The 24,628-nt window shown below is 44.0% G+C and overlaps 1 protein-coding gene across 3 annotated transcripts in view; it reads right to left on the bottom strand.

Annotated features, from left to right (window-relative positions):
• Positions 1 to 1,548: 1,548 nt before the first annotated feature.
• The window catches only part of rab3gap1 (RAB3 GTPase activating protein subunit 1), a 53,660-nt gene continuing 30,580 nt past the window's right edge, over positions 1,549 to 24,628 (bottom strand). The window contains exons 18-25 of one of the 3 annotated variants that reach the window (XM_041844141.2): positions 22,049 to 22,186; positions 19,396 to 19,623; positions 17,167 to 17,263; positions 16,946 to 17,049; positions 16,605 to 16,720; positions 8,990 to 9,092; positions 7,506 to 7,529; positions 1,549 to 3,725 (exon numbers count right to left, since the gene is read on the bottom strand). In XM_041844141.2, coding sequence (XP_041700075.1) covers positions 3,480 to 3,725; positions 7,506 to 7,529; positions 8,990 to 9,092; positions 16,605 to 16,720; positions 16,946 to 17,049; positions 17,167 to 17,263; positions 19,396 to 19,623; positions 22,049 to 22,186 — 1,056 coding nt within the window. In that variant the 3' untranslated portion in view covers positions 1,549 to 3,479. Of the gene's footprint in view, positions 3,726 to 6,896; positions 7,047 to 7,505; positions 7,530 to 8,989; positions 9,093 to 16,604; positions 16,721 to 16,945; positions 17,050 to 17,166; positions 17,264 to 19,395; positions 19,624 to 22,048; positions 22,187 to 24,628 lie in introns of those variants that run through there. The other 2 variants (XM_041844143.1, XM_041844142.2) reach the window with 2 other exon arrangements.

Raw genomic sequence — 24,628 nt, forward strand, 5'->3', positions numbered from 1 at the left:
TTAGCCTTGAGAGAAAAAGTACTTTCTCAAATTTTAAGCATTTCTATCTCCCCAAAAATATTATGGGTGATATTTTAGTCACTCAAAAGGCTATTTTACATGGGAATCAGAATGACTGTTCGGGACCTTTAAGATAGTAGCATGAATCATTATGTTCTGCTCAGCTCAGTGAAGAGCTAAATAATTGAAGTAATGAATCCGAGCCTCAGTGTTATCACCTGTGGAAGGCGGGGGTTCCAGCTTGGCATGGTTTTCATTGGCCTTGTCAGGCGTGATTTAAGTTCTTCAGTTCAGCTTCCCATAATGATGCGTTGTACAGAGAGTACTGACTGAAAGAGAACTCAAGCTGCCAAAAGACTTCAAAAATGTAATGGAGTTAATCACAGGATTTGCTGTGATTAATCGCAAATTCAGAATTTGCTCATATTGAGCTGTAATTTAAAGGGTAGGAAGCATGAGTATTTACTCACCAATGTAACAACACAGTGTGGTCAAAGACTTAGTTGTATTCACGATCTGGCTACCTAGAAGTACAAACATAGTTATATTTATTAACTTTTTTTCAGATATCTTCTAAACTACCCACAATGCGCTATTGCTCAACGTCATATGGAGGATCTACCAAGTTTGTATGCTAGCTCAAGCTCATGCTCTTCAAGGACTTTGTGGCTGTGTTATCTAATGGGAACCCGTTAGCATGGCAGGCTATGGTGCCTTCTTGCCGTGGGCTCAAAACGAAAGAGAAAATCCTACCTGCTTGCTCTAATTGTGTAGTACCTCGTCTGTTTTGCTTTTTGTTTTGTCAACATTTCGGCATGTTCACTGTGAAGTAGGCTACGGGAGTTTTCAAACTTTTTCCACCTTGGCTTAGTGCTAACACGCTAGCTGACTGATGTGTGGAATCAATCTATTTTGGATTTTTCTCGCTATATAGCTATTGGATTTCCCTGACTCTCCCTTGGTCCGGTGAAGCGCCCGCCTCCCCCTCGATTTGGTAGCTCTCAGCCTGCACTCTTTTAAAAGGATGGGCCTGCACTCTACCATCGGATGGGCCCCTGCCATCAATCTGTAAGTCTCTGCTCGCTCTTTGCTTTGAGCTGCGGTTATGTTTTAGTTGTGTTAGTTGTTTTCTAGCTGGTCTCCAGCAGTTGGGCTCTAGCTTGCCGACCATAACCTTGGTGGTTGGCTAGGCTAATAGCTAGTTGGCTAAATACCTAACATTAGCTGGCTGGCTAAGATAACTGCATATAGCGAACATTCTTTGATAACTGGTTAGATGGCATTATGCATTTCCAAAACATTGGTTTACTTTAATGTAGCTGTAAGCTAGGTGTTGATAGCAACTGGCTGACTGATTCAGTGCTAACGTAATGTTACTAGGCTGGTAGGGCTAATGTTAGCAGGCTAGTAGGGCTAATGTTAGCAGGCTAGTAGGGCTAATGTTAGCAGGCTAGTTGGCTAGCAACATTGCAAGTCGATTTGTAACAAATTCATAAAGTATTTGCTTGTAAGTTGGCTGAACATTTCATTGAAACCAGTAGTCATGTGTGCAAATGATTTGGTTTAATTTTAAGTTATACATTTGAAGTAATTTCTGTTGGAGTTTACATTATAGGGAATAGGCTGACTTGCCGGGTCCTCCATATTACACCACAACCCGGAAAAACATTTTCCGACATGACTTTCGTCATTCTTCGGAATGCTGATGTAATAAAAACTTTAGAAAAGTGAGGTGTAACTTTGCATTGGGACTTTTGATGTGTATACTAATGCAATTCCATACAGTATGTTACGTTTATGCTACCTACCCTTTAAGAATTTTTATACAAAAATAATTACAAGAATATTGACGTCTTGATTTTGCCCAAAGTAAATTTGGTAAATTGATAAAGAACACTTTCTTTACCTTCAATGTCAACTTGTTTTGACATCTCATTGTTGTTTTTAGCTGTATACAGTAGATTATGTATTTTGGATGTTTTCAGTGTATTTTGAACGCTTTCAGACAATGTGATTAATCGCAATTAAAGAAAATAAGTGCACTTAAATGTTAAGTAGTTATAACATACCAATAACACATACCAATATTATACATTTTAGTGTCGAATTAAAATGTTTATTTTTTTACCAATGTAAGAGGACTAAACGAGGAGACATTTACAACCAACACTCACTTGACATGTACAGACTTTGGCTAGCTCGACAGTTTGAATCCACCCCCTCAGTCAAATACTGACAATGTAGAAAAGTTGTCTGCATTGACTTAAGTAAAATTTCTCAGCAATTTAACAATTAACAGCACTTAACATCCTTCTTCATTGAAACAGCACTAACAACATTAACTAGGACACCTGTCTCTCTGCTGCTATATTTAAGGCTACGTCTTTACAATATGTAATTGCACTTTCAACCAGGATTCAATACATTTTGGTGACAAGGGAAAACCTACGGTGATTGCATGTATATCAATAAGCATTATTATAGTGAGAAATGCTTTAAGAGGTGGTGACTAATTACTGCATACAGTACGAGCGCAATGGGCAGCGTGAGAGTGTCTGGGGCTACAGAACAGACAGAGCATTGTGAGCACCTAAGAGATGATAGCTTTCAACCAATGACTGATTGGGCAACACTGGAAAGCCACAAACGATCACAATCAAGTGGCAGGGAATGATATGCAAGTTAGCATCCTAATATATTACCACTCAGGGAGATGGGGCAAGGTGAATATTCTTACCCCCCCACATTTTTTTTTTTTTTCACATGAGGGTACATTTATTTTCCCCTAGTATATTTTTTGTCAGAGCTACGCAACAAAAAACATGAGATCTATTTTACTACACAACAGTCATAGTAAGCTCAGTTCCCAGTTGAGTACAGTCTATTTTGCATTTAAACCCCAAATAACTGAAAAGTCAAAATCAACAAATAGTCCAAATCAACAATGAAATTAACAATAACTAAATCAGGACATTAAGGAAAGTAAACAATTAAAGAGATTCCAAATAAGTTAAAATTTTCACAACACAGATATCAGACGATCAGGCCCAAACTGACTGAACTACAATTACCTCAATGGGGGGGATAGACTTAAACCAGCATAGACAGTAGCCCTTCGGGAACCAACGAACAGTCTGATATGAGTCATCGCACAGTGTGATGATGTCATAAGAAAGGGCTGCCAGCCAGCCCACCGTTCTGTTTCTCTGATCCTCCCAGGAGACACTTGAGATGGTGCCAGAGCCCGAGATGGGTGGAGCTTTCCGTCATGTGGCTTTGGAACAACCATAGATTCGCCCATAGCTCCACCCATAATGGGATGCAGCACACACAGCCTTGCTTGAGTCACTGACCAGAGATCCCAAATGCCATCCTAACCTCCCACCAACACTCCCTGGTTCATCTTCCAGACTAGCCCCTCTCTCTCTCTCTCTATTTCCTTCTTTCTCTCTCTCTCTCTTTCTCGCTCTCCCTCTCTCTCAGAAGAAGGAGGAGTCGGATGAGAAGGCCCCAGCCAGCCTGAAGTCTTCTCTCATCAGGACACAGAAGAGACGTTGGGGGAGGGCCTTGGAGTAGGGCGCGGGCCGCGGGACACACGTACGTAGCAGGATCTCACGCCCTGCAGGGGGAGGGAAGTCTGGCACACTGGCACCTCCCATTGGCTTTTTGTCATCAGCTCCACCCCCACGTCCCGTGTCTTCATCCAATGGAGCCAATAGGGCAGCCTGTGGGGGGCGAGGCAAATAGATGGGAGGAGTCAACGGCTGCGTTTAGACAGACAGCCCAATTCTGATCTTTTTTTCACTAATTGGTCTTTTGACCTATCAGATCAGCTCTGAAAATTATCTGATGTGGAAAGATCTGATGTGATTGGTCAAAAGACCAATTAGTGGAAAAAATACAAGAATTAGGCTGCCTGTCTAAATGCAGCCAAAGTGGCTAACATTCAGTTTGGCACAAAATGGAGAGTGGCTAACATTCATGTTGGCACAAAATGGAGAACGCTGAGCCCAACACACAGTACACTTTCTATAAAAGCCCAATAAAATGTGGAAACTGGACCACAATATATTTTTGGGCAGTCTAAGCATGACCTTAACACATACAACACTTTTACAATGTGAGTATAAGAGAGTATGACACCTGAGACTGAGAAAAACATACAACTCATTCTATCGCTCCATATTCTAAATCGTGGGGGAATGAAACAACCTTGACAGTGATCAGACCTGGCGCAAGTGAAAGCGGCAGGAATGGAAAACGACAGCAGCATATTAACACAATCTATTCTTACTGAGCAGGAACAAATTACATAAATTAGAAAGCTGATTACAAATTAACAAATGCCTTCCCACATCTCCCAAAACATTGTGTAAGGCGAGGAAAGGAGACGCATTTAGTGGATTGGAGCGATTTGGTGTGTGCTTCCAGATCAATGTATGCATTTGTTTTCGGTGGGGCACAGCAGAGCCCTGGAGGGATGGCAACACAAGAAAGCTACGCGACGCTAAGATCTAAAGCCAAAAGGGATCAAACACACCACAGCAACCTACCAATACTTACATAGTAAACCAGTAGGCTAAAACTAGTATTTACCAAACCAGCCAGAACACAGCAACCTACCACTCCTGAGTGTACATACTAAACAGCAGGATACCACTAACCTACTGTAATGTATACATTGAGTGTACAAAACATTAGGAAATTATTGAGTTGCACCACATTTTGCCCTCGGAACAGCCTCAATTCGTTGGGGCATGGACTACAAGGTGTCGAAAGCGTTCCACAGAGATGCTGGCCCATGTTGACTCCAATGCTTCCCCCAGTTGTGGCAAGTTGGCTGGATGTCCTTTGGGTGGTGGACCATTCAAAATCAAATCCAATCAAACATATTTAGTAGATGTTATTGTGGGTGTAGCGAAGTACTTGTGTTCCTAGCTCCAACAGCGCAGTAATATCTAACAATACACACAAATCTAAAAGTAAAATAATGGAATTAAGAAATATATAAATATTAGGACGAGCAATGTCGGAGTCCGGAGTATAATTATATACACTACCATTCAAAAGTTTGGGGTCACTTAAAAATGTCATTGTTTTCGAAAGAAAATCATTTTTTTTGTCCATTAAAATAACATCAAATTGATCAGAAATACAGTGTAGACATTGTTAATGTTGTAATTGGCTACTGTAGCTGGAAACGGCAGATTTTTTATGGAATATCTACATAGGCGTACAGAGGCCCATTATCAGCAACCATCAGTCCTGTGTTCCAATGGCACGTTGTGTTTGCTAATCCAAGTTTATCCTTTTAAAAAGGCTAATTGATCATTAGAAAACCCTTTTGCAATTATGTTAGCACAGCTGAAAACTGTTGTGCTGATTAAAGAAGCAATAAAAAAAACTGGCTTTCGAGACTAGTTGAGTATCTGGAGCATCAGCAATTGTGGGTTCGATTACAGGCTTAAAAGAACAAAGAACTTTCTTCTGAAACTCGTCAGTCTATTCTTGTTCTGAGAAATGAAGGCTATTCCATGTGAGAAATTGCCAAGACACTGAAGATCTCGTACAACGCTGTGTATTACTCCCTTCACAGAACAGCACAAACTGGCTCTAACCAGAACAGAAAGAGGAGTGGGAGGCCCCGGTGCACAACTGAGCAAGAGGACAAATACATTAGTGTCTAGTTTGAGAAACAGACGCCTCACAGGTCCTCAACTGGCAGCTTCATTAAATAGTACCCGCAAAACACCAGTCTCAACGTCAACAGTGAACAGATGGACAGACGAATCGAAGTTTGAGGTGTTCGGATCACAAAGAAGAACATTTGTGAGACGCAGACCAAATGAAAAGATGCTGGAGGAGTGCTTGATGCCATCTGTCAAGCATTGTGGAGGCAATGTGATGGAGGAGTCGGATGAGAAGAGGGTGCTTTGGTGGTGGTAAAGTGGGAGATTTGTACAGGGTAAAAGGGATCTTGAAGAAGGAAGGCTATCACTCCATTTTGCAACGCCATGCCATACCCTGTGGACGGCGCTTGATTGGAGCCAATTTCCTCCTACAAAAGGACAATGACCCAAAGCACAGCTCCAAACTATGCAAGAACTATTTAGGGAAGAAGCAGTCAGCTGGTATTCTGTCTATAATGGAGTGGCCAGCACAGTCACCGGATCTCAACCCTATTGAGCTGTTGTGGGAGCAGCTTGACTGTATGGTACTTAAGAAGTACCCATCAAGCCAATCCAACTTGTGGGAGGTGCTTCAGGAAGTATTGGGTGAAATCTCTTCAGATTACCTCAACAAATTGATAACTAGAATGCCAAAAATCTGCAAGGCTGTAATTGCTGCAAATGGAGGATTCTTTGACGAAAGCAAAGTTTGAAGGACACAATTATTATTTCAATTAAAAATCATTATTTCTAACCTTGTCAATGACTACATTTCCTATTCATTTTGCTATATTTCCTATTCAAACTCATTTCATGCATGTTTTCATGGAAAACAAGGACATTTCTAAGTGACCCCAAACTTTTGAACGGTAGTGTATGTATGTGATGGGATGTATAGACATTATGGACATTATGTGGATAGAATATGTAGCATATCTGAAGAATAATTAGGATTCTTGATACACACACGGGAAACTGTTGAACGTGAAAAACCCAGCAGCTTTGCAATTCTTGACACAAACCGGTGTGCCTGGCAACTACTATCATACCCCGTTCAAAGGCACTTAAATATTCTGTCTTGCCCATTCACCCTCTGAATGGCACACATACACAATCCATGTCTCAATTGTCTCTAGGCTTAAAAATCCTTCTTTAACCCGTCTCCTCCCCTTCATCTACACTGATTGAAGTGGATTTAACAAGTGACATCATAGCTTTGAGCTGGATTCCCCTGGTCAGTCTGTCATGGAAAGAGCAGGTGCTCCTAATGTTTAGTGCACTCAGTGTATACAGACCTACCACTCCTTAGTATACATACTAAACCAGCAGGCTAAAACTAGTCTATCATAAACCAACCTCCACATCCACCAGAAAACACTTGTTTATCAACGCAGACCCATCGTCAGAGAATGAGAGCAAATGGACAAACAAACAAAAAAAATGATTAGCGCTAGACTAACAGGTAGGTGGTTAGAAGAATAGATGGATGGGTGGAGGAGGAGAAGAAGAGGGGGAAGGTGGTTGGTAAAAAGGTCTGGGGGAGGTTAAAAACACGGTAAGTGGCATCTTCTCCTTTGGGTTATGGAGGTCTGGAAATTGCAGCGGTTCACTCTTCCAAACCATTACCAGAGAAATGACTGTAATCTTTGTCTGTATCCCTCCCTGGCTGCCTCAGCTAGCCTGAACCTCAGTGGCAGCACTGCTTGGCAGGTAGAAAGAGGGTGAAGACAACGTGGAGGGGGTGGTTGGATGGATGGACTGGGGGGTGGAGGCAGCTGGGGTGGAGGGATGAACTAGGGGTGTAAAGGGGGGATAGGGAGTGTTGCTAGTGGTTACCTCATCACTGCTGTAGTCAGCGAGCTTGACATGGGTGACAGGCAAGCAGCGTTAGGAGACAAAAAGAAAAAAAACACAATACGATGGAGAGAACAAACAAACAGAAGAACAAACAACAAAACAACAGTCAGGCGATTAAAAAGAGGATTAGGTTCTGCTTGAGGAGACATGACATTCATTCCACCGAATGCATCACACTCAAGCTAGAGCAAGCGGCATAGCAATCAGACAACAATCAAACTAGTACTCTAGTCTTGTACTGGTAACAAGGGTCAGATCATTCAACAGATGAGGGGCAGGACATCTCTCCTCCCTTCTATTCTTCTCTGTCTCTCTTTCCCTCTTTCTCAAGAAACTCACCTCATTTGATTGGCTGATGATTTCATCTGATTTACATGTGCTTGGGATAATTACTAGCTTTCTATTGAGAGCTTGGCAAAACACAGGCTATAATTTAACACTCAGACATCTTGCCGGATAAAAAAAAAAAAAGTGCTTGAAGGAGGGAGTGAGAGTTTGCTTAAATCTAACTATTTTTCACACTGTTTCTTCCTCCAACACAAGGCACAGGGAAGATAGCCAATACAAGCATTCATTCCCTGTTTGCATTTTGCTAGCAATTATTCTAAGGAACAGATCTGGGTCTGGGGCCAGGGACTAAATCTGTTGATAAACTCTCAGCTCTAGTCTCCGGAAGAAGACACATTTATTGGCTTTCATTAACTTACACGTTGAACAAACAAATGTATGCGTTGTTGGATGTGCCAAGACCAAACCAGGCATTGTATTTCAATGTGTTACAGCCAAGCATACACTTACTTTCATAACCAATACAGGTGCAACTGTACAGCACAATGCAAGGGGTAATCTATCATTGCAAGTGCCTTTTAACTGATCATCTCAGACTATTCAGTCGCAGTATAGTCAGAAGTGACATGCAGCACAGAATAGACAGTCATTTGGTCCAGGTGTCTCTCTCCTTCCCTGTCATATCATATCAGACTGAATAAAACAAGACATCTGTTTCATTGTGCTTCCGCTTATCATAACAGAGAGAACTACAGAGTCTGGATCTTTGTCTGTCAGACTGCACAAAGACATTTTTTGACAGACATTTTGCATTATGTGATATGCAAAAAGAGTGACTTGACTAAAACCCTTTTACTTTTAGAAGTTAGCAGCAAGAAGAAAGTAGTGATAAGTGAACACATTAGAACACAGTCCAGCAGCAGCATGCTTTTTGTTACTCAGGCAGCATGCCCAGGAGCCCCTCAGGGCCTGGAAGAAGGGTGGGGATCAGTCAGCGGGAACATAACATCTCCTGCCTGGGCCGTTGGAAAGACAGCAGGTGAGCTGATAGTGGTGGCGGGATATCCTGTGATGCCAGCGTTTAGGAAAGGCCCCCCGTGGGAGACGGTGTGTATGTTTGTATGAGAGTGTGTGTGTCCTGGGTGGTGGTGACATTGTGAGACGGTGTGCTTTACCCTCTGAGCGCTGACAAACAGCTTGTGGATGATGCTGCCGGCTGGGCCGCGTCCTGCTCCGATCACATACACCTCAGGCTCCTCTAGCAGAGAGTTCACAAACCTGAGAGCGAGAGAGAGGAGGAGTGGAGAGGGAGCCGAAGAAGAGATTGGGGAAAAGGTTCATATCAGGGGAGCATAGTCAGAAAACACACGCAGGTAAATACAGATAACATTATATTTAAGACATGCAATTATACATTTACCAACGGAATAACGAGAAGGGGTTGTAAAACTAGCTGCACAGTAGAGTACACAAAATGTGAAAACTACAGCCTTTTGGAACACATCCCTCTCCCCTGACACAGCATATTGGATACAAGACAGGACAGGCCGTTCATTGTTAGAGAGAAAAAGGACAGGCTAGTGGCTGCATGGTGTTCCAGGCCAGCTCTGGGTGTCCTCTTAATGAGTCTGGCTCTGCCTGGCTCTACTGCCTGACTGGCTGGGCAATCAGAGGCCCCTGGGACATATGAACACTGGGGGCCTCCCTAATATAACCCCCGTCTGTCTGTATCCATGTCTATCCCTCAATGCACCTGACCCTCCGTCACCATACACAAACACCTGTACAGATACACACAGATGGACCTACATACTCCAGACACAGACACACACTCACTTATTCACTCCCAAGAAAGGCACACGTGCACAAACACACCCACTATACTATGCTCCCTTATTACAATCTGAGCAGAGAGTATGCCTGGGGAGAGGATGGAGGTGGTGGAGTTTTAATATAGCACACAACACAGTACGTGTGTGTGTTTGCCCAACATTTATTAGCATTCCTACTCATGCCTCCCCGAGCAGGGTGTATGATGAAATAAGAGCAGGCTTGTGATATTAATAAAGCGAGAAGGGTGGGATGGAAGGTACACAAGAGGTACCCACTCCAATTCACATACCGCCCCAACAGAGCCACAGATGACACAATCTCTACTGCACTCCACACTGCCCTCTCCCACCTGGACAAGAGGAACACCTATGTGAGAATGCTGTTCATCGACGACAGCTCATCGTTTAACACTATAGTGCCCTCCAAGCTCATCACTAAGCTAAGGACCCTGGGACTGAACACCTCCCTCTGCAACTGGATCCTGGACATCCAGACGGGCCGCCCCCCAGGTGGTGAGGGTAGGGAATGGGGATTAATATTTTCTCGGAAATCTACCGAGTTTCAATACTGGGAATAATTCATATTTATCCAGAGAGTCCCGGGAAATACCGCAAAAATCAGAAATGCCCATTTAAAGCGTTTAAAACCAAGATTTGGTCACTATGCCAGGGTTCTCCGCAAACGAGCCACCTTGTCAGCGCCACTATGTAAAGATTTCACAGCAAGTGAAACTGATATTTAGTAATTTGATCGGCAATTAAATTGTTGTGAATTGCGAAACAGGCCGTACATAAATTCAGAGCGTTATCATCTTCCTCAATTAATTCAGCGCATTTCAGCAGTAGGCCTAGGCTACAGTGTCTTGACACAGACGGCGCTCAGGATGCACAGAGCGCACCCCGAGTAGGCTATAGCGTTGTCGAATCATATAAACATTGTAATGGCAGTCAAACAAAAGTCAAATGACCAAAGTTGAAAGCTTGCTAGATACCCTCCAACGAATGACAGAATATCTCCTATTTGGCAAAATCAAGTTGATTATTATACAGATAGCAGATCAGCTCATGAATAACAGAGAGATTAAGAGAGGAAATTGTTTAAATATCAAGGTATCCATATCTACTCTCATACAGTTTGTTGATCACACATTCTCTATCGAAGCCTTCATATTGGCAGCAATACGAGACAGCGCAGAGAAGCGGGGGAAATGTTATAGCGGTATTTTGACATGCATAGGCGAGAAATGCCTTGATAATGTAACCTATGGATTACAGAATAAGGTTAGGAATTTTCATGCGAGACACGTGTCTGGATTTTGGATTTCAGTGGGATTGGGACAATAGGAAAATAGCCTAGGCTATATACAGTGGGGAGAACAAGTATTTGATACACTGCCGATTTTGCAGGTTTTCCTACTTACAAAGCATGTAGAGGTCTGTAATTTTTATCATATGTACACTTCAACTGTGAGAGACGGAATCTAAAACAAAAATCCAGAAAATCACATTGTATGACATATTACCTCAACTACCTCAACTAGCCGGTGCCCCCGCACATTGAATCTGCAACGGTACCCCCCTGTATATATAGCCTCCCTACTGTCACTTTATTTTACTTCTGCTCTTTTTTTCTCAACACTTTTTTTGTTGTTGTTTTATTCTTACTTTTTTTGTTTAAAATAAATGCACTGTTGGTTAAGGGCTGTAAGTAAGCATTTCACTGTAATGTCTGCACCTGTTGTATTCGGCGCATGTGACCAATAAAATTTGATTTGATTTGATTTGAGACTCCAACCTCTCCACAATGGCCAAGACCAGAGAGCTGTGTAAGGACATCAGGGATAAAATTGTAGACCTGCACAAGGCTGGGATGGGCTACAGGACAATAGGCAAGCAGCTTGGTGAGAAGGCAACAACTGTTGGCGCAATTATTAGAAAATGGAAGAAGTTCAAGATGACAGTCAATCACCCTCGGTCTGGGGCTCCATGCAAGATCTCACCTCGTGGGGCATCAATGATCATGAGGAAAGTGAGGGATCAGCCCAGAACTACACAACAGGACCTGGTCAATGACCTGAAGAGAGCTGGGACCACAGTCTCAAAGAAAACCATTAGTAACACACTACGCCGTCATGGATTAAAATCCTGCAGCGCACGCACGGTCCCCCTGCTCAAGCCAGCGCATGTCCAGGCCCGTCTGAAGTTTGCCAATGACCATCTGGATGATCCAGAGGAGGAATGGGAAAAGGTCATGTGGTCTGATGAGACAAAAATTGAGCTTTTTGGTCTAAACTCCACTCGCCGTGTTTGGAGGAAGAAGAAGGATGAGTACAACCCCAAGAACACCATCCCAACTGTGAAGCATGGAGGTGGAAACATCATTCTTTGGGGATGCTTTTCTGCAAAGGGGACAGGACGACTGCACCGTATTGAGGGGAGGATGGATGGGGCCATGTATCGCGAGATCTTGGCCAACAACCTCCTTCCCTCAGTAAGAGCATTGAAGATGGGTCGTGGCTGGGTCTTCCAGCATGACAACGACCCGAAACACACAGCCAGGGCAACTAAGGAGTGGCTCCGTAAGAAGCATCTCAAGGTCCTGGAGTGGCCTAGCCAGTCTCCAGACCTGAACCCAATAGAAAATCTTTGGAGGGAGCTGAAAGTCCGTATTGCCCAGCGACAGCCCCGAAACCTGAAGGATCTGGAGAAGATCTGTATGGAGGAGTGGGCCAAAATCCCTGCTGCAGTGTGTGCAAACCTGGTCAAGACGTACAGGAAACGTATGATCTCTGTAATTGCAAACAAAGGTTTCTGGTTAATATTAAGTTCTGCTTTTCTGATGTATCAAATAATTATGTCATGCAATAAAATGCAAATTAATTACTTAAAAATCATACAATGTGATTTTCTGGATTTTTGTTTTAGATTCCGTCTCTCACAGTTGAAGTGTACCTATGATAAAAATGACAGACCTCTACATGCTTTGTAAGTAGGAAACCCTGCAAAATTGGCAGTGTATCAAATACTTGTTCTCCCCACTGTATATAAAGGCTACAGTGTCTTTGGAAAGTATTCAGACCCCTTGACTTTGACATTTTGTTACGTTAGTCTTATTCTAAAACATTTTTGTATTTTTTATCCTCAGCAATCTACACACAATACCCCATAATGACAAAGTGAAAACAGGTTTTTAGACTTTTTTGCAAATGTATTAAAAACAAAAAACAGAAATACCTTATTTACATAAGTATTCAGACCCTTTGCTATGAGACTCGAAATTGAGCTCAGGTGCATCCTGTTTCCATTGATCATCCTTGAGATGTTTCTACAACTTGATTAGTGTCTACCTGTGGTAAATTAAATTGATTGGACATGATTTGGAAAGGCACACACCTGTATATATAAGGTCCCACAGTTGACAGTGTATGTCAGGTCAAAAACCAAGCCATGAGGTCGAAGGAATTGTCCGTAGAGCTTCGAGACAGGATTGTGTCGAGGCACAGATCTGAGGAAGGGTACCAAAATATTTCTGCAGCATTGAAGGTCCCCAAGAACACAGTGGTCTCCATCATTCTTAAATGGAAGAAGTTTGGAACAACCGCCTGGCCAAACTGAGAAATCGGAGGAGAAGGGCCTTGGTCAGGGAGGTGACCAACAACCCGATGGTCACTCTGACAGAGCTCTAGAGTTCCTCTGTGGAGATGGGAGAACCTTCCAGAAGGACAACCATCTCTGCAGCACTCCACCAATCAGGCCTTTATGGTAGAGTGGCCAGAAGGAAGCCACTCCTCAGTCCCATGTAGCTCAGTTGGTAGAGAATGGCGCTTGCAATGCCAGGGTTGTGGGTTCGTTTCCCACGGGGGGCCAGTGTGAAAATGTATGCACTCACTAACTGTAAGTCGCTCTGGATAAGAGCGTCTGCTAAATGACTAAAATGTAAATGTAAAATGGCACATGACAGCCCGCTTGGAGTTTGCCAAAAAGGCACCTAAAGGACTCTCAGACCATGAGAAACAAGTTTCTCTGGTCTGATGCAACCAAGATTGAACTCTTTGGCCAGAATGCCAAGCGTCACGTCTGGAGGAAACCTGGCACCATCCCTATGGTGAAGCATGGTGGTGGCAGCATCATGCTGTGGGGATGTTTTTCAGCTGCAGGAACTGGAAGACTAGTCAGGATCGAGGGAAAGATGAACGGAGCAAAGTACAGAGAGATCCTTGATGAAAACACACTCAGGACCTCAGACTGAGTGAAGGTTCGCCTTCCAACAGGACAATGACCCTAAACACATAGCCAAGACAATGCAGGAGTGGCTTCAGGACAAGTCTCTGAATGTCCTTGAGTGGCCCAGCCAGATTCCGGACTTGAACTAAGAAACGAACATCTCTGGAGAGACCTGAAAATAGCTGTGCAGCGACGCTCCCCATCCAAACTGACAGCACTTGAAAGGATCTGCAGAGAAGAATGGGAGAAACTCCCCAAATACAGGTGTGCCAAGCTTCTAGCGTCATACCCAAGAAGACTCAAGGCTGTAATCGCTGCCAAAGGTGCTTCAACAAAGTACTGAGTAAAGGGTCTGAATACTTACATAAATGTAATATTGTGTGTAGATTGATGAGGGGAAAAAACGATTTATTCCATTTGAGAATACAGCGGTAACGTATCAAAATGTGGTATTTCTGTTTTGAATGTTTTATTAATTTGCAAAAAAATCTAAAAACCTGTTTTCGCTTTGTCATTATGGAGTATTGTGTGTAGATTGCTAAAAAAAAGATATACACTACCAGTCAAAAGTTTGGACACACCTACTCATTCAAGGATTTGTCTTTATTTGTACAATTTTCTACATTGTAGAATAATAGTGAAGAGATCAAAACTATGAAATAACACATATTGAATCAGGTAGTAACCAAAAAAGTGTTAAACAAATCAAAATATTTTGTATATTTGAGATTCTTCAAATAGCCACCAGTTGCCTTGATGACAGCTTTGCACACTCTTGGCATTCTCTCAACCAGCTTCATGAGGTTGTCACCTGGAATGGGGGGTATACAGAAGATACATCTATTTGGTAAAAGACCAAGTCCATATTATGGCAAGAACAGCTCAAATAAGCAAAGAGAAACAACAGTCCATCATTACTTTAAGACATGAAGGTCAGTCAATACGGAACATTTCAAGACCTTTGAAAGTTTATTCAAGTGCAGTCGCAAAAACCATCAAGTGCTATGCTGAAACTGGCACTTATGAGGACCGCCACAGGAATGGAAGACCCAGAGTTACCTCTGCTGCAGAGGATAAGTTCATTAGAGTTACCAGCCTCAGACATTGCAGCCCAAATAAACGCTTCACAGAGTTCAAGTCACAGACACATCTCAACATCAACTGTTCAGAGGGGACTGTGTGAATCAGGCCTTCATGGTCAAATTGCTGCAAAGAAACCACTACTAAAGGACACCAATAAGAAGAAGAGACCTGCTTGGGCCAAGAAACACGAGCAATGGACATTAGACCGGTGGAAATGTGTCCTTTGGTCTGGAGTCCAAATTGGAGATTTTGGGATCCAACCGCCGTGTCTTTGTGAGACGCGGTGTGGGTGAATGGATGATCTCCGCATGTGTAGTTCCCACCGTAAAGCATGGAGGAGGAGGTGTTATGGTGTGGGGGTGCATTGCTGGTGACACTGTCTGTGATTTCTTTAGAATTCAAGGCACACTTAACCAGCATGGCTACCACAGCATTCTGCAGCGATAGGCCATCTCATCTGGTTTGGGCTTAGTGGGACTAACATTTGTTTTTCAACACGGAAATGACCCAACACACCTCCAGGCTGTGTAAGGGCTATTATACCAAGAAGGAGAGTAATGGAGTGCTGCATCAGTTGACCTGGCCTCCACAATCCCCCGACCTCAACCCAATTGAGATGGTTTGGGATGAGTCGGACGGCAGAGTGAAGGAAAAGCAGCTAACAAGTGCTCAGCATATGTGGGAACTCCTTCAAGACTGTTGGAAAAGCATTCCAGGTGAAGCTGGTTGAGAGAATGCCAAGAGTGTGAAAAGCTGTCATCAAGGCAAAGGGTGGCTATTTGAAGAATCTCAAATATAAAATATATTTTGATTTGTTTAACACTTTTTTGGTTACTACATTATTCCATATGTGTTATTTCATAGTTTTGATGTCTTCACTATTATTCTACAATGTAGAAAATAGTAAAAAATAAAGAAAAAACCTTGAATGAGTGGGTGTGTCCAAACTTTTGACTGGCATTGTATATTTAACCCATTTTAGAATAAGGCTGTAACGTAACAAAATGTGGAAAAAGGGAAGCAAGCGGTCTGAATACTTTCCGAATGCACTGTATATGTACATATCTACCTCAATTACTGTACCTCGTGTTATTACTTTTCTATTTTCTTTCTCTCTGCATTGTTGTTTACGAAGCAGGTGATGAATAACATTTGATTTGAGAGGACAAAAGAACAACAGAAGGGAAGGAGGAGTAGTGGCATGGAGGGTTGGTTAAAATGTGCCTGCTGGTTCTATCAGGAGTAGGGCTGGAGAGAATCTCCAGGGAAGTTATCTTATCAATACCTTAAGAGCACTGTCTGAAAACATAATCGATAACACTTAAGCTATTCATGTTTTCGATTGGTCTCACTCGCAAAATAGATTTTATCTCAATAGGGCTAAGCTGCATAGAAATAGATAGGTTTGAAGCAGTTGGATTGATTTCATTTAACTCCATAGGTATTTTTGTATCTCTGCAGATCTATCTGGCCCTACTGGTTAACATGAAATTAGCTCTGGTAGCGCAGGGTGCTTGCAATGCCAGGAATGTATGCATGCCTAAGTCGCTTTGGATAAAAGTGTCTGCTAAATGGCATATATTATTATTATTATTATTATTATTATTATTATTATTATTATTTCAGGGCGTGCTACTTTGTCCTGATGTACCTCTCCAGATCCTCTGCGTCGTCACTCTGCTCTGCCTTCCCGATGCCAAACTTGGACTTCAGAGAGCGGGAGCGGGCAATGACCGTCTCCACCGCTATCAGCTGGGTAATCACGTCCTGTTGGAGGAGACAGACAAAGACACTGAGCAATAGGGTGGATGAGTTGGGGGTAGAAAAAACTATACTGTGGCTACCTTGCAGTCCAACCAATGGGTTAGAGGTAGAGGTTAGGGGTTAGAGACTGGTGGGGAGAGATCGTCAATCTTGCCAGGTCTCCCTTGAAAAACAGGATTTATCCTAGTTAAATAAAGGCTAAAGGAAAAAAAAGTTGTTTCCAGTCACCTCCAGTTTCTTGTAGTCTGGGCTTGGGTGGCGCAGCACCTTGCTGGCATGAGAGGTGGCCTGCTGGATGGCCTTTCTAGCAGATAGGATGTCCTCTACTGACTCTGTATGAGAGAGAAGAGAGGAAGTTGGTGAGATATGAGAGAGGGATAGATAAAGAGAGAGAGAGAGAGAGAGAGAGAGAGGTGGAAGAAGAGAGATTTTCAGCAGCTGCCACTAACCCTCCTCCTTCTCCTTGAGGATGGCAGCGTGGAGGATGCAGGGCAGGAGATGGCGGGACAGGTCTGCTGGCTTCTGTACCGCCAAGTAGTGCAGCACCTGGGGGAGGGGAAGAATATCAAAACCAAACTCTCGCTCTCCATCTCTCTCTTACAGCAATTATGATTCCAGAGGTTGTCAGGACCCGGCAAGGTACTTGACATTTCAGAAGGCATTGTTCTTTTATATAACTGGTTCATCGGCTTCTTTTGACTTATGGAGGCTGCCTGCCGCATAAACGCAATTGTGTTGGCGAGAGGCAGCGCTGCATTTTAATGACCCTCCTTTTTATACAACACAGGGTCATTCGTTATGTTGAGTGAGTCGGAGATGAGATTCCAGGAGCTCAATCTGATTTGGTATTCCCTAATAACACACAACCCTTCAGGCTCTCGTGCACATGGAGAGAACAGGGATAGAACGTACGGCACAGTGCAGCGCTCTTAAGTTGTCGCAGAGTGACCTTGTGGCGATGATTTTGACTGCAATCAGAGGACTGTGGAATATAGAAGCACTCCTGTCATCTACCTACTTTAAGAGGACAACTTACTGGAGCAGCAAGAAAAAATGAAAAAATATATAAATCAGCAGGAAATTAATGCCAAACTAAATCGTGCACCTGGAATTTCCCCAAAAGAGCCGGCTGGCTGGTGGCAGACATACGGATGAAGGTCGCAGCGCTATAGGCTAGATGACCGACCTTCAAGGCCCAGCAAGGTTCCCCTAAACTCAGTTTAAACTCTCAGGGAGGGGACCATGGCAGGGAGGGGAGGGACACCTTGTGTGTGTGTGTGTGTGTGTGTGTGTGTGTGTGTGTGTGTGTGTGTGTGTGTGTGTGTGTGCAGGGACACTTTGTGTTCTGACCTACTTCCTATTTCTAGCAGCGCTGCATGGTGATTGGCTGAAACAGGGACAAACAGAGAGAGGCAGAGTGTGTAGTTAATCTGGCAGAGTTTAGTTATTTGGGCTGGCAGCAATGAGCTGCAGGACAGGTGGAGGTGTCATTCACAGATTCTCAGTCTAGCAGTTCAAAAGGGAAACGTATTAACCTGTTGCAGTCAGAGGCCTTTTTCACTTAGTCATATTAAATCAGTCAGGGAAACACAATGCCTCTGGGTAAAAGTTGCACTTAGGCACAACTTATCCTCCCCAAATCCTAACCTTAAGGGGGAAAACCCCAAACTGAGCTTACCCCCCCTTTTAGTTTTTCCTGGGTAACCTAAAACTCTGGATCTTACACGATATGACATGGTTAATCAGTTGTAAAAAGGTTTAATATGGGCTATTATGGGACCAGAGTTTTTCTAAAATCGGGTCACATGGTTTTAAAAACTCCTGGAAAAACTCCTGGCCTTGGGGAGGATGAAAACCCTGTCAAACTGCAGCAACCTTCTACTTGCTCATATTCATTATATTTTAAAGCTAGACTAAAACGGGGGGTTTCATCTACACATCAACATGATTGGACAATAGAACTCAAAAGGCTGAGCTTGCTTTATGCAGGTCTGCATTGTTTAGTCCTGCCCTATGCAACTGTAGGCCTAATTAAACAAGAACTCACCGTCTATGTCAGATACTGCGTTTATTGATTCATTCCAGTTAATAATGTTGGATTGAAAAGGTCTAGGTAGCCTAGTCACCCAAAGTATGAATATAAACCAAAAAATGGGCTTTAAATACACAACATTACGTCTTCGTTTACCCTGGCCAGAGGGACAGGGCGTAGTAGACTGTATGCAGCTGTTAGTCTCCTACAGTTGATCAGACAAAAAATTATAATCTTGTTTCCATGCAATACAGAAGATCACTAATGTTTAGGTGTAGGCTGCTACAACATTTATGTAAAGAGGTTTTGCTTGTGTCTGTCGGGAGTGATATAACGTTTGCTAAATAAATAGCCTACCGGAGGAAAGTGGATGGGGCGCCTTGAGCGTTGTGCGTTGATTTCCGTGAACCTGATTGGTCAAGAAACACACAGAGCCTGCAGCAGCACTCCAATGTGAAGGACAGAGAAGTTGTGCGTGTGGCAAATCAGGTAAAAATAAAACGTTTTTGCATCAATATTTTTTATGAAACTAAATCAAAAGCAGTGGGCCGCTGTCCCACCTGATTGAAAAGTGCTGGGGAAAATGCCGCCTCGCCACACGTTTTCCGGCGGCCAAATATTATTCGAAAAGCTCCAAGCTCAGTACCTTCTCAGCCTCCTTGGTGTCGTCAAACAGGCGTCTCTGTCTGCGAGCGGGGGTAGTCTTGGCAGTGGCCCACGCCTCCATCCACATGTTTCCCGGGATCTTCATCCTGGCACTCAGGTCGCCCCTGACCACCGTGTCTCCGATCTCGTCCACCACCTCCTCCTCAACGTAGTCCCTGGGAGAGTACCACCTCACAAAGTCCTCCAGGGTACAACCAGGGTTCGCCGCCTGACACAGAGACACACACAGACAGGCACGTCAATGCTAGTCATTATGTTCCAGAGTTCTACAGTCTATACATAAATATAGACATTGTACAAAGTTCTCCAGGGTACAGCCAGGGTTCGCTGCCTAATATGTACATGGACAGACAGGCTTGTTACTGTCACTACCAAGTCATGTTCTCAACCCCCACAGATGTTCAAGAGTTTCAACTATATTCTATTCTTCCAGAGCATATATACACACACAGAGAAGTCAAAGTCTTCTAGAAAACCCTGGCGATAGTAGCAGAAAACACGCATACATTTGGCTGATGTCATCTCCACCTCCAGTGTGTGCAATGACATTCTAGTGTTTCAGCTCCACTCCAGAGCAGTGCCCACTGTCTGTGAGCTCATGACTCAGAGACAGGTGATGATTCAGGTTAGTCAGATGTAGCAGACAGCATCAGTGTGTTAATGGCTCTCAGAGGGAATGAGTCTGAATCAGAGTACCTACTGCTGTGAAATAAATCAATGTCAGTCTCCATGCTTCCTCTGGAAACCAACCGACTGACCAATTGAACAAGTATAACTTTTGTGTGACCTTTTGCTGGTGTGTTAGTGTGTTCTCACACAGTACTTTCTCTCCTTCATTCACACTCCATAATTAATTAGAAGCCTGCCTTACCACAGAAAGAAATAGAGGAAATGATCTAAGTTTCGTAGCGAGGAGACAGCTCCATTTCAGTGCAGCAGCAGTAGATGGATTGATGAGGAGGAGGATAAAGTGTGAATAACTGAGACAGGAGCTCCTCCGTAGCCTGTGGGCCCAGGGCATGACAGACAGGAGCTCCTCCGTAGCCTGTGGGCCCAGGGCAGGACAGACAGGAGCTCCTCCGTAGCCTGTGGGCCCAGGGTAGGACAGACAGGAGCTCCTCCGTAGCCTGTGGGCCCAGGGCAGGACAGACAGGAGCTCCTCCGTAGCATGTGGGCCCAGGGCAGGACAGACAGGAGGCTTCTCCTCTGCTGCTGTCCCCCTAAGGAAGAAGTGTGTGTATGTGTGTGTATGCTTTCGTGCGTGACGTGTATGTGTGTATGCTTTCGTGCGTGACGTGTATGTGTGCATGCTTTCGTGCGTGACGTGTATGTGTGCATGCCTGCATTCGTGCGTGAGACATATTCAGTTGAGGAGGGGGCTGGTACGTGGTGCTTGGCTGTCATATTCCTAAGTCCCCACCATTCATCAGTGGTCCATCCTTTGCTTTGCGCCTGCAGGGACCGGGATAATTAAAGCTAAAATGCCAGATTATGCTTGGCTAAGCACAATTACATACAGAGCAGGTCGGCCCTGGCCCTGAGAAATGTAGAGGCCATTCTAACTCAAGGGCCCCATTTACCGCTCTGCCTGAGTACACAACATTCTTCTACCTCTAGTTTATAACCCATCTCCCTCCCTCTCACGTCAGCTATTGTCGGCGCTCAGAAAGAACAAAAGAAGAAGAGATCGAGAAGAGAACATACAACTACCTCCAAAGTAGAGCATTTAGTGGGCCAGTTAAAAACAGACTGGGGTAATGCGACAAAAAGTTGCAACTGTGCCCCCTGACGGAACACTATTTGTCAACGTTTGTTACTGTTGGGAACAAAGGGGTGGAGCCTGAAGTCCCATCAGAGAAGTTTAAAGATGGTGACCTGATGTTCTGAACCTTTAGAATCCAACAGCTTGGAGTTAGCAGGTGTGGCTGCATTCTACTCAGCAGAAAAATGGGGTATGTTTCACTGTATTCATTGCACAATAAGGTTACCATAGAGAGCTTTCTTTAGCCTGTGTCTAAAACATTTTTAAAGGGACAACTATTAAATGTAACTTGACTAAATTAATTCGAGACACATAGCGGGATTGTAAGAGCGGTTATGTATATTTGTCTGCATGATGAAGGAAATGTACTTTAATCATCAAAAGCATTTGTGATCAATCTTCTATTAACTAATACTTTTACTGGCATTACATCAACCACTAGTATTCAATAATTCAACACTATGGAGGCTTATTTTCAAAATGGAAAGTATTTGAAGCACTTAAACAGAAATCTGTACAGTATATCAGCTCTCTAAAACCTCGTCCAAATGTCCAAATGCACACCCCTCACATTTTCTAATAGGAAAGAAGCCTTTCATTGACATTTATAACACAATTAGCATGCCCTCCACTGTGCCACCGTGTGAGACGAGGGAGACTAAAGGAGACTGTCAGAATCAAGTCAAACGCCCCCCAGTCTGACACATTGACTGACAGAGGACGGAGACCACTAATAGGCTCCTGTGCCACTCACCCAGTCTGGGTGGCAGTGAGAGTGAGTGTGTGCGTGTGCCTCTGTGTTTGTGTGTGTGCCAGCGTTAATTTCAGGGTGTGTGTGTGTGTGTATGTCGGTGTCAGTGTGTGTCCTCACCTTAAAAGACTCCATGTCTGAGAGCAGACAGGCACTCTGCATGCGGGCGCGGAGGTGGGCACCCTCGGCTGACGTGCCCAGTTTGGCCAATACCTCCGACTGCTCCTCTAGAAGGTCTTCTGTCATGGGCGCTGGCTCCTGGGGAGTGGGAAGGAGGACATTCAGGGTTTCTGTGTTTTAGGGGTTTTAGTGTGTGTATGAAGTAGCGTGTGTGTGTGGGTTGGTTTCCGACACACACGGAAGTCAGAAACGGACCCCTAAAGGTTTACCCATAAGTTCTGTATGTTACAGTACTTATTAGTGTCTGAGAGACATGCAGCAGTGACACAAGGTTTGGCCCAGTCATTCACTCTGAGCAGAACAGAGGAGACTAACAGCTCGTCATGTTCATTAGGGACCTGTGGAACACTTGGGGCACCTCCAACCCCATGCCAAAACACCCACAATGCCCTGCCAATCTCCCATCAGCCCCGGCTAATGAACACTGGGTGTCTTGTAGAGCAATGTCCACAGGCCTGTCTAGTGTCCATGTTGCTGAAGGGCAACTGAACACCGCATAATGTTCGTTAAGGTCTGATTCGGTTCCACCACTGGCAATGTAAGTCATGATCACCGGCCAATCAGGTGCATAACTAAAATGGTTATTTGAATGAGCAAAAAAGACTGACTGCATGTAGAGGTGGTGGTTTGCCAAACTTTGCTTGCTTGGTGAGTAACCTTGCTTGAGACTCGGCAACTTGAGTTAGCCAGGGCTTTAGCTCAGAGGGCTAACATTGTCACACAGATAACCCGGTTTCAATACCCAGTAGGTTTGTTATGTACAAAATATTCACTATAGTTCAGATAAACCTGCAAAAGTCCCTCATTTCATAGAATCCTGATTCTGCTCCCTGGCCTGTAATAACTCTAATAGCCATTACTTATACATTTTATAACTGCTTTAAAATTAGCCATTCCTTCCTATTTCATTGCTGCCATTATGCAACTTTTTTCCAGCACAAAGCAGGCTTGTATAACAATGGGCTCAATACATCACCCAATGGATTTCTGAGCGGAACTAGCCCAACGTGAGGCTGCTGTACCTACCTTTTCAAACAACGACCGCATACCTCTAAATGCAAAAGGCCACACACCATGCAATCATGAATGGAAAACGGGGGGCAGAACCCAACTGTGCCTTTCTTTCATTACCATCACAGCCTCTAATGCATTCTACCCAGTGGGCTCAGACTGACTAATGCACAGTCGGGTCTGGGAGAAAGAAAAAACCAAAAGCCTGTCCCCTCCTGAGCAAGTTTCTAATGAAATAAAGAATGACCTGAGTCAGAGGGGGCCATTAGCTGCGGCTCTTGAGAGATCTGCGTCCCAAATTGCACCCCATTCCCAATATAGTGCATTACATTTGACCAGAGCCCTATAGGCCTTGCCCCTTGTCAAAAGTAGTGCACCATATACAGTATAGTATGCTATTTAGGATGCAGACAGAGTGTGGGGAATATAAACAGGGCAGAGAGGAGCGGCAACCAAACAACACTTTACCCAGACTAATTAAAACTAGGGAAGGTGAGAATGCAGAGCAGAGCGTACGAGTATGTGTGAAGAGGCATCCACCTCATTACAAATAAAGTGGCAATGCCATGAATCTAAAACACCCATCTCTGCCTACCCCTGTCCCCCCTCCTACCCCTGCCCCTGCTGTTTAAAATTCCGACAGAGAGGGAGGAGGAGAAGTGATGGAGTGTGGGAGAGCGCGAGAGAAAGAGAGCACGCGAGACAGAGCGCGAGAGAGAGAGAGAGAGCGTGCGCGAGAGAGAGAGACTGACAGGGGTGTCAGAGAGGAAATGTCTGAAAGGTAATAGAAAAAAAATAGAAAAAACAGACAGGCGAGCGGAGATGGAGACAACAGATCCAGACAGAGACAGAGCAGCACAGATGAGCAAACAGACGTACAGATAATCGATGGATGTAGGAAGAGAAAGAGAGAACATGTCATTGAGAGGACACAGCGAGAGAAAGAGAAAAGAGAGAGGAAATGGAAAAGGACTGAAGGGTAGTGGGAGTGATATATGAGAGACAGAGAGACAAAGGTTTGGAGAATGTTGTGTGGATAAAGAGGGCGAGAGATAGAAAAGGGCAGACAGAGAAAAGACAAGTGCAAAAATCCCTGCATGATACACCGAGAGAGCGGGAGACTGAGGCAGTGTCTAGACTTGACAGTTAATGAATGCAGTTTATGTTTTCTGATCATGGAGTTCTGATCATGGAATTACGGACACATCATGCGTCTACAACTACAGTTAAATGTATCCACCATGTACACAGTCAGTGTTGCCAATTTAGCAGCTTTCTCGATATATTTAGCAAGTTTTCAGACAGCCTCCAGTGACTTTTATTGGTAAAAGAGGCTAGCGCCAAATTCAGCTACTTTTCAGGCTGCTTTTGGGGAGTTTTGACACCGAGGATTTCTATGGTTTTGATTGCATTTTGCGACTTTTCCCACTCAATTCTGCCGCAAACGAGAGTGGGAGAAGCTGTCTGTGCAACAGAAGTCACTGCAATGGTGCACAGACAGGCAGAGAA

This window comes from Coregonus clupeaformis, chromosome 23 (assembly GCF_020615455.1).
Source record: "Coregonus clupeaformis isolate EN_2021a chromosome 23, ASM2061545v1, whole genome shotgun sequence".
Taxonomy (NCBI): domain Eukaryota; kingdom Metazoa; phylum Chordata; class Actinopteri; order Salmoniformes; family Salmonidae; genus Coregonus; species Coregonus clupeaformis.